The 10,549-nt window shown below is 42.5% G+C and overlaps 1 protein-coding gene across 1 annotated transcript; it reads right to left on the bottom strand.

The window, feature by feature from the left end:
- Window positions 1–1,334: 1,334 nt before the first annotated feature.
- Window positions 1,335–10,206, bottom strand: LOC132257769 (uncharacterized protein K02A2.6-like). Its single transcript, XM_059754799.1, has 3 exons — window positions 6,690–10,206; window positions 6,074–6,593; window positions 1,335–1,538 (listed from the first exon to the last, which is right to left on the bottom strand). The coding sequence occupies exons 1-3, from the start codon at window positions 10,079–10,081 to the stop codon at window positions 1,335–1,337; spliced, it is 4,116 nt and encodes a 1,371-aa protein (XP_059610782.1). The 5' UTR covers window positions 10,082–10,206.
- Window positions 10,207–10,549: the final 343 nt, after the last annotated feature.

Below are 10,549 nucleotides of genomic sequence, written 5' to 3' on the forward strand. Positions count from 1 at the left end.
GACGACGGCGTACTATTATTTTACACCACACTTCATTATGTACTTTGGTTTGGCGCCCCCGCGCGCTCTCCCGGTCATTTTCCCGCAGTCCGGCTGCACACGAGCAAACCTCCAGTGAACTTCCAACACTGTGAAAAATCGCGCTTTCGCTGAACGCTGAAAAATTATTTGAACAAAGTTAAAAATTAATTTCTATATTAACAAAAAATATTGGATCTTTAATTAAGATTAATTGGGTTGATTAGAGCAATAGAGAGCTCTAAGCTAGAGCTGCACTGCATTCGATGCAACCAAGCAATCGCTGATTAGACTTTCGAACCATTCTCATGAACAGATTTCAAGGCGTTGCAAATATTGGCTCAAATTTGCGCTTTTGCCCAGCGAAAGCTCGTTTCTGACCGTGTGGCGCTGCGCCGCCTCGCGTACAGCGACCTCGAGCGCCGTGTTGAATCCCATCCCCGGGTTTCTGCTGCAAGAAGTGCCGTCTCGACGACGATATTTCTGTCGCTCCATGTGCATATAGAGCACACGGGGTGGGAGTCTGTGTGCGCATCATCGGCCCGAAAGCCCGGGTCTGAGGGTGGCGCGGCGGAACAGAAGCGTCACTCAACTCTCTTGTTTGTGTGCATAGCATTAAGTACAGTGTATTCTACCGGCGCGCAACTATCACAATGCTTGATTAATTGCAAACAGTTAAGTTTTACCACCCATTGGTTTTACCATCCTCATCATATCTCGCCCCCCACTCGAGTGCTCCGTGTGTGTATGTGTGTCTCCCTTCGGATGGGATTTAACTTTGCCACCGCTCCGGGAATTCAGATGCTCCGCCACGGAGAAACACTCACGAGTACAAATTTAGAGGGATGATAATTCAAATTTAATTTACTCGCCTGGGCGACGGAGTGGGGGTGTGTCTGATGCTCGGGGATCTCAATTGAACGGCTCTGGAGCTGGGCTCTTGAGGTGCTGATGAAGATCTGATTAGGATGGAGAGTCTAAGAGCTTCATTACACCTAATCGAATTGCCATCTAGACCCAATTTTGACGCCGCATCATTTTTTAACTCCTTGCGTGGCGAATTCAGACGCTTGCGCAACGGACAATTTGAATTCGAGCGGGCGGTTGGGTGGAAATTTGTCGGCGGCAAGACGTGGAAGATTGATTGGATAAAAGGGGTGGATTTAAATATTAATCCTGTACCCGTTTCGCCTTCCTCGGCGCTGCATCGCCACAAAGAACACGTTCCCATAAAACACCTAATCCCGCCACATTTAAGTGTCGTTCACATTATGTGGGCGGGCGGGGATGCTTTGGCTTTCGAGAGTGAGTGGAGCTTAACGATGCACTGCAAACACCCGATCGAAATCCCAGGCGAAGCGCTCCGAGTCATCAGCTATGGAGCCCAGGAGGGACAAGACAAGCCGGTGCTCGTGTGGATTTCCTTGAAAGCATTCAACTGGCCGACAAGCTTTTATCCCCCTCCGGATCTCTGTGACGCCCCCCGAGGACACTACGCTCCATTTAACCCTCCAATTGTGCTCATGTCCACGAGGGAATTTAATTGAATTATGCAATAATTCACTAGTGGAAAATGTGCACTAATCACGTCAATATTTGCAGAAGGCAGAGGAGCACTTCTCAGCTCTTTAGTCGATTCTTCCGCACTGCGAATCAATCAATACCATGCCCACTTGTAGCTTATTTATGTCCGCCACTTTTCCCTAGGTTTTCCTCACACTTCTCGGCCAATAACTTAAATTATTTACGGCCAGCGACCATTTGCAATCCGCTCACATTCGAATCTGTACAATGCAAACACTGCAATTTCTATTAATATCCCCAATTAAATATTGATTTGCAAAAATAACGTGGACAAAGCAGGGATTTACAGTGCGGTGAACTCTTCGATGCCAGCATAAATCGTGAAGTTTCGTTTTTTAATATATAAACAACAAAAACTGCCGAACCAACGCTTGGACATTTGGCAAAACACAATTCACACTAAATATTCATGGGGAGAAGAATACATTTTGTTTTGTAAATTTATTCCAATCCAAATGAATGCATTTGAAATGCATTTGATTTTATCGCCTGCGGTTGGTTAATTTTCATCAAATAACCATCAACTAATGCCTCGCATGCCATTACATTAGGAAAATGCCAATTAATGTTTATTATATTTTAATTGTTCTGAACATTGTGAGATATTGGCAAAAGTTCATCAGTCGCAGTATTGGAAATGCTGGCAAAAAGCAATTTTACAATTATTATTTGAAAATTTGACACAATTCGACAGTTGTGATTAAGCTATTAGACAGGATTTCCTATTAAATTCCTGTGGCATACAAATTTCTCCGTATTTTATCACTCAAACTTGATTAATTCAGCAAAAATGCTAAATCCCACGAATTTGCTGAGTCAATCGATAAATTTCATTGCGAGACAGTTTTTTTCTCAGGACGTCTTCGCAACTCAGTGTGTGGTCTTAGTTTACATCTCGCACGTCTCAATATTTTAATCCATCTTCTCCCGAATTTAACCGTCCTGTTTTTCTGCTGGAAAATCCAGGGAGATTCCTCAAGTGCGAGTTCAGCCAACTCACAGTTCAAACGACTGAACGATTTAATCTTCCATCGCGCGGCAAATCTCAAGACGAACCCCTATTCGGGAATTAATAAATTTATTGCAATAAATTTAAATATGCAGAGAGTGGATTTTCGGTGGGAACCACAATGTCAAAAGTGAATTTATGGCTTGCTCTTCTGTCTCGGAATGCCACTTCGTCGCTGCCAGGACTTTTCGCCTTCTTTTTGTGCCCCCAAAAACGTTCATGGTTGGACTCTTTGGCTATGAAATTATCGCACCGTTTGGAGGTGAATTTGGCGATGAAGAACGGCATTTGCATCGCGAGCATGCACAGTTATTAAGTGCAAAAAGGCATTGTGAAGGTAGAAGAATTTCATCAGCAGAATGGGAAAGAGCTCTAATGCACTCTCGCGGGCTTTTGGCAGCAAGAATTGGTCATGGTCATGGTTTTCTGATTCTTTTATTGCCCACCCAAAAGGAAGGCGAGAGAGTTTATACACTCTTCGACCAAAATAATAATGATAGGTTTAGCTTTTCGGGCGGTTTCCACTCTTCGAACGATTAAATCTCCGCACAGACAATCTCTCTTTTTTTCCACACACACAGAGATGTCTTGTAATATCCCAGAATTAAGAGTGAGAGGGAGAAATACCAAGAGGATGTGCTCATCATTAAACAATTTAATGATTCCACACCGCACATTTGAGTGCGCGGCGGAAAATTTTTCAATTTCACAATTTATCATTCATAGTGACCGATTTTTCTGCACCTTCCCAAAAAATTGCTGCCTTAATTTGAAAAGAATCACACCCACAATTATGACAGATTGTTATTGAGAATTTGTCACGAGAAGCGCCCATCCGTTCCGCAGAGTCTCACGATAAATCCTCCATAATAACTGGGACAAAGCGATAAATTTCACACTAATTAGCTTCCCAGAATTTTTTGGCAGACCTTGATGGCAACCTGGTACCTTGCAGGGCAGACTAAGCCTTCTGCTTATTATTTCGACACTCTTTCGCTGCTCCCGGTGCTTTAATGAGCAAAAAGCCAGTAAATTGACATCAATTATAACGCTTCAGTGCCATTGGCGATATTAATTTGCATAATCCTATTTCGGGACAGCTCAAATTTCAAGCGGCTCTTAACGTCGCAGTAATTCGAGATAGCGATGCATGATGGCCAGGTAATAGAGCTAAAATGATCCGCGCGCGATGCATTTGGAAAAAGATTTGGAAACTGTGTGAGACATATTGAGTTTCAAATGGAGTTTCGGATGAGAAAATGACCAAAATGCAGATAGAACACATGCTGAAGCAAGAAACGATATCTTTCCTCGAATTATTAATATTTTTTTCGACGTTACAGTCATTTCATATTAGATAAGATGTCTATGTTTAAGAATATGGCTTGCATAATAACAATCTTTTAGATTTTGAGCAATTGAAGCCTTGTTGATAGCTTCTCTATTCTACTAAAATTTTACGAATTTTTCTTGACATTGTGATTAGAGTGGAATTTGGCATTTTTTTAATTGAGAAAATACTTTGTGAAGAAAATTGGAAACTCCATCGAGTTTTGTAGATTTTGTGTATCAAATCTCCTTTGTAGGAAGTTAAAAACCAAAGCCGTTAATTGATTTTATGAGTCTTTGACATATTATTGCCAAGTTGTACGAAAACTATTTTATGGTTTTGAATTATAAGACGAGTTTTTGGCTTTCTCAATACGATCAGGGATATTCGAAGAATTTACTGTCGTCCTGGCTTTTATGGGAGACAACTGAAAGGTTGAAAAAGTATTTGTGAGAGTGAAGAGAGACTCTGTTGGGGGTGGCAGAATGCGCTCTTGCATTGTATGTCCATTAAATGTATAATAGCCGCAATAGACACCAGTTTTCTTGAACGCCATTATATTTATTCTGCCCCTTTCTATATACAACGCCCCTGGTGGCCAACATTCCCAACACCCTTCCCTCCTTAATAAATTCTGATTCCAATTTAATTCATTTCTGATTGAGATTAAAAATTAATGAAGAATAGCTATGATTATAGGTTTAGGCGATTTGGTGGTTTTCTGTTTCTTCTTGGTCTATCTGTATTTGATGGAACCACAAGTTCAGGATCCATACGTGTCCGTCTCCGGTCAACCTCCACTCCTCCTTCTCTCTCTCCTCCTTCTCTCTTTCCTCCTTCTCTCTCTCCTCCTTCTCTCTCTACTCCTTCTCTCTCTCCTCCTTCTCTCTCTTCTCCTTCTCTCTCTCCTCCTTCTCTCTCTCCTCCTTCTCTCTCTCCTCCTTCTCTCTCTCCTCCTTCTTCTCTCCTCTCTTCTCTCTCCCCTTCCCACTCCTTCTCTCTCCCCTCTTCTCTCTTTCTCCTTCTTCTCTCTCCTTCTCTCTCTACTCCTTCTCTCTCTCCTCCTTCTCTCTCTCCTCCTTCTCTCTTCCTCCTTCTCTCTCTCCTCCTTCTCTCTCTCCTCCTTCTCTCTCTCCCTTCTCTCTCTTCTCCTTCTCTCTCTCCTCCTTCTCTCTTATCCTTCTCTCTCTCTCCTTCTCTCTCTCCTCCTTCTCTCTTTCCTCCTTCTCTCTCTCCTCCTTCTCTCTCTACTCCTTCTCTCTCTCCTCCTTCTCTCTCTTCTCCTTCTCTCTCTCCTCCTTCTCTCTCTACTCCTTCTCTCTCTCCTCCTTCTCTCTCTCCTCCTTCTCTCTTTCCTCCTTCTCTCTCTCCTCCTTCTCTCTCTACTCCTTCTCTCTCTCCTCCTTCTCTCTTCCTCCTTCTCTCTCTCCTCCTTCTCTCTCTTCTCCTTCTCTCTCTCCTCCTTCTCTCTCTACTCCTTCTCTCTCTCCTCCTTCTCTCTCTCCTCTTCTCTCTTTCCTCCTTCTCTCTCTCTCCTTCTCTCTCTACTCCTTCTCTCTCTCCTCCTTCTCTCTCTTCTCCTTCTCTCTTCTTCTCCTCCTTCTCTCTCTACTCCTTTCTCTCTTCCTCCTTCTCTCTCTCCTTCTCTCTTTCCTCCTTCTCTCTCTCCTCCTTCTCTCTCTCACTCCTTCTCTCTCTCCTCCTTCCTCTCTTCTCCTTCTCTCTCTCCTCCTTCTCTCTCTACTCCTTCTCTCTCCTCCTTCTCTCTCTCCTCCTTCTCTCTTTCCTCCTTCTCTCTCTCCTCCTTCTCTCTCTACTCCTTCTCTCTCTCCTCCTTCTCTCTCTTCTCCTTCTCTCTCTCCTCCTTCTCTCTCTACTCCTTCTCTCTCTCCTCCTTCTCTCTCTCCTCCTTCTCTCTTTCCTCCTTCTCTCTCTCCTCCTTCTCTCTCTACTCCTTCTCTCTCTCCTCCTTCTCTCTCTTCTCCTTCTCTCTCTCCTCCTTCTCTCTCTCCTCCTTCTCTCTCTCCTCCTTCTCTCTTTCCTCCTTCTCTCTCTCCTCCTTCTCTCTCTACTCCTTCTCTCTCTCCTCCTTCTCTCTCTTCTCCTTCTCTCTCTCCTCCTTCTCTCTCTACTCCTTCTCTCTCTCCTCCTTCATCTTCAACTCTTGGCTCTACTTCCTCATCTTCTCCTCCACTCACTCCACCTTCATGAATTGATGCAGATTCAAATTCATTATTATTTCCGTCAAAATTTTCTTCAACTGATTCGTATGGAAGATCTGAGTTCGATGTGTCAACATCCCAATAAGACTGACCAACTTGTCTTTGATTCAAACCAGCATTTGATCCCACTTTCCTCAATTGATCAATATGCCTTTTCCAATTTACACCATTGTCCAAAACAATGTTATAATGCAACTGACCAAATCTCGTCTCTACATTTCCGAATCTCCATTTTGCCTCTCCCACTCTATAGTTCCTAGCAGCTACTCGATCGCCCACCTCAAGTGATCGAACCCCTTTTAGATTCAGCCCCTCAACGTTCTCCTTCTTTGTCACTTCCTTAGGAATAAGTAAATCCAATCGTGAGCGTATCTGCCTTTTATACAATCTTTGGCTTGGAGACTCTCCAGTCGCACTGTGAGGAGTTCTCCTATAAGTCATCAAAACCGAATATAATTTCTGGTTTAAATTCTGTCTATTCTCGTGTTTCAAAGCCACCAATTTCTCCTTGATCGTCCTAACATACCTTTCAGCTTGACCATTTGTAGCAGGATGATACGGAGCTCCCGTTTTATGCACTATCCCATTACTCTTACAAAACTCTCTAAATTCCCAGCTCATGAATTGACGTCCTTGATCAGATATAATCTCTTCAGGCACTCCGTGCGTCGCAAAAATCTTCCTCAATTCGTCAATTGTAGTCAATGCCGTCATGTCTGAAACGATTGCTACTTCAGGCCATTTTGAGTAAGCATCTACCACTATCAGCAACCATTTCCCACAAATCGGTCCCGCGTAATCAATATGAATGCGCTGAAAAGCTTCCTTCGCATTTTCCCACAAATGAATCGGTGCCTTCGGTGGCTCTGCCCGAATCTCTTGACAATTTGTACAATTTAACACCAACTGTTCAATATCTTTATCCACATTAGGCCACCAACAATAACTTCTCGCCAATAACTTCATCTTCACGACTCCCATATGTCCCTCATGCAATTCATTCAAAACAGCACACCTCAACTTTTTAGGAATATACGTCCTTATTCCCCTCACAAGGCAACCATGCTTAAATGAAAACTCTTCCATTGGAATGCCAAATCTGCTTTCTTTCTTAACAAATTTCCCATCTTTAAGTCCCATCATCAATTCTCGAACTTCAACTTCTAAAGCCGTTTCCTTTGCAATCTCTGAAGCCAATACCGGAAGCGCATTAATTAGCCCTATCTGAACTAATTCCGGTTCATCTGTTTCAAACGTCGAGATATTATTTAAAGGCAAACGAGAAAGACCATCAGCATTCCCATGTAATTCCGTTTTACGATGCTCCACTTCAAAATCAAATCCCCGTAAATACATGGCATAATGCTGCATTCTCAACGCTGAATAATGCGGCAAACCCTTCACCGGATTCATAATTTGTGATAATGGCTTATTATCCACTATCAAAACAAATTTCCGACCCCACAGATACGAAAAGAACTTCTTCAAACCAAAGATTATGGCATACGCTTCTTTGTCCAACTGGGTATATTTCTTCTGTGTATCAGTCAAAGTTTGAGATGCAAAATTCACTGGCCTCTCCGTGCCATCTTCATAACGATGTCCTAAACACGCACCAACACCAACCGGACTGGCATCCACTGCCACTACTACAACCTGCTTCTCATCAAAATGAGCCAACACCTTGTCACTTGACATTTCTTTCTTTATTTCTCTGAACGCTTTCTCACAATGTTTATTCCAATGAAACCCCTTTTTCTTCAACAAATCGTTAATTGGATGCAACTTCGTGCTAAGATGCGGAAAGAAACGTCCATAATAATTCACAAATCCGGTATACGCTCTAACTTCATCTTTATTAGTTGGACGTGGCATCTCTTCTAAAGCCTCCACTTTCTTCGGATCCTTGTGAATACCCTGCTTATCTATTACGTACCCACAATACGAAATTTTGTCAGCAAAAAATTCACATTTCCCAAAATTAACTCTCATATTCTTACTTTTCAACCTCCTGAACACCTCCTTTAGTCTGTCAAAATGTTCTTCATCATTTGAACCCGTTATTCTTATGTCATCCAAGAATACTTTCACCCCTGGAATGTCCAACAATAAGGACTCCATCATACGCTGCCAAATCGCTACAGCTGATGCTACTCCGTACATAAGTCGTGTAGGTCTGTATAAGCCTTTATGTGTACTCAACGTCAATATTTCTCTATCTTCCTCCCTCACTTCTAGTTGTAAGTACGCTTGAGACAGATCAATCTTAGAAAATCTCTCACCACCAGCCAAATCAGACAATAGTTCTTCCGTTGTTGGCAACGGATGCTTATCAATAATCAATCTTGGATTAACCGTACAACTATAATCTCCACAAAGTCGTACCCTCCCGGATGATTTTGGAATCGCCACTACAGGCGTTGCCCATCTACTTTGATTAACCTTAACCAAAACACCATCTTTGACTAAAGATTTTATCTCATTTTCCACAGATTCCCTCAAAGCAAAAGGCACATTTCTCGCTCTTAGAAAAATGGGTTTGCAATCATCCTGCAACTTCAATTCACCTTGAAATCCCTCAATTCTTCCCATCGAATCTTCAAAAACTGTCTGAAACTCTTTCTTCAACTCATCCACATATTTTGAAACATCTTTCATTTCACTCACTTTATGAATTTGCATCACTTCATTCCAGTTCAGCCAATTTAATCTTTGAATCCACTCTCTTCCCAACAGTGGAGTCTTGTCCAAAGCCATAGACACGTACAAATTCTGACCTTGAAGTCTCCTGCCCTCAATCTCAATATTGACTCTAATAAATCCAGCAATCTCAATTTTGTTATCGTCATATCCAACAAAATTACGCCTTGAGGGCAAAATCTCTTCATTGGGCCAAAACTTATCTTTGTCTCTCATACCAATAATTGAAATTGGTGAACCGCTGTCAACCTCGAAAATCATAGCTTTTCCCTTGACTCTAATTGGCAAACAAATCTTCTTGCAAAGAGTAGACTCCAAATACATGATATCTTCCACTCTATTTAACTTCTCATTATCTTGAGCCTTTGCTCCTCCCTTAGAATTTTTCTGATAGCAAAAAGTGGAAATATGTCCTGATTTGTTACAAATGTAGCATGTCACCTCCCTATTGCAGCGATTCGAAAGATGAGATGTTGATCCACATTTGAAGCATCTCCTGGTCCTCTTCGAAGCGTCCTCAGCATCATTTGAAGTGGTTTCCTTCGTTGTAGAACTCCTCTGTGTCGCGCTGACCTTGTTAATCTCTTGCTTACGTTGTTGTATTACTTCTTCTCCCAGTTCTGAAGACTCCATAGCTTTCGCGATGTCCAAAGCAAGTTCCAGTGTGAGTTCACGCTTCTCCAAAAGTCTCTGTTGAATGGTCTTGTTCCTCAGGCCCACCACAAATTGATTTCGTAGTGCCTTCGCCAAAAACTCGCCAAAGTTGCATTTAGTTGACAACTTCCTCAGAGCGGCCAAATACTCGTCGCAAGATTCTCCTTCTGCTTGTTTCCTCATTTGGAAGTGATAAACTTCGACAATCTCCAGTGGTTCCGGATCGAAACATTCAGTCATTTCCCGGACAATTTCGGCGTATTTAAGGTCTTTAGGTATCCTGGGACTAATGCGGTCACACAACTTATCATAGGCTTCAGAGCCTAGATAATGGTTCAGCATCCTTCTCTTCTGTTCCTCTTCAAAAACTCCGAAACATTCGAAAGTTTCCTCTAAACGCATCAACCAGCGTCGCCATTTTCCTTTTCCGGGTTGGAAATATTCCACTTTGGCTGGCAGCGTCATTTGACCAAATGCCTGCATTACTTGACTGGGCAGGTCTTCTTCCACTTCCACTTCCGAGCGTACCTCTTCCTGATCGTCTCCATCACCAACTCCGTCCATTTTACGCGTGAATTTCACTCGTACTCGTCGCCACTATAATAGCCGCAATAGACACCAGTTTTCTTGAACGCCATTATATTTATTCTGCCCCTTTCTATATACAACGCCCCTGGTGGCCAACATTCCCAACAAAATGGAATGTTTTATGTGGATGTCTCCATAATGATGCTGTGTAATGTATTATGTACACGTTATGGCAAATTAGATGTTAATTGAATGAAATTGTTGGTACTTAATTGAAATTTCTCGCGATAATGCGCGATTCTGCGTATGTGGTAGTTTCTGATTTTGCAAATGAATTGCCACAAACTGCATAATGGTTTAATTAAATAGAGGCGCGACTCCTTTGTTGCCAGTAAATTACAGACCCTTCACTTGCCAAACACCCATCAAATCTGCGCGCAGAGCCATCAAGCTTGACATGGTCAAAAAACCCATCGCGAAGTTGGCGAAATATTCACCATGATG

Source organism: Phlebotomus argentipes, unplaced genomic scaffold (assembly GCF_947086385.1).
Source record: "Phlebotomus argentipes unplaced genomic scaffold, Phlebotomus argentipes genome assembly scaffold_4, whole genome shotgun sequence".
Taxonomy (NCBI): domain Eukaryota; kingdom Metazoa; phylum Arthropoda; class Insecta; order Diptera; family Psychodidae; genus Phlebotomus; species Phlebotomus argentipes.

Excerpts from the sequence above, each read along its gene's own strand:
- LOC132257769 (XM_059754799.1), bottom strand. The coding sequence starts at position 10,081 with ATGGACGGAGTTGGTGATGGAGACGATCAGGAAGAGGTACGCTCGGAA. Across the intron at positions 6,594-6,689 it reads ACAAATGGTCAAGCTGAAAG|GAGAACTCCTCACAGTGCGA; the intron begins GTATGTTAGGAC and ends GATGACTTATAG. Across the intron at positions 1,539-6,073 it reads AAGGAGGAGAGAGAGAAGGA|CACAATTGGAGGGTTAAATG; the intron begins GTAGAGAGAGAA and ends CGTGGACATGAG.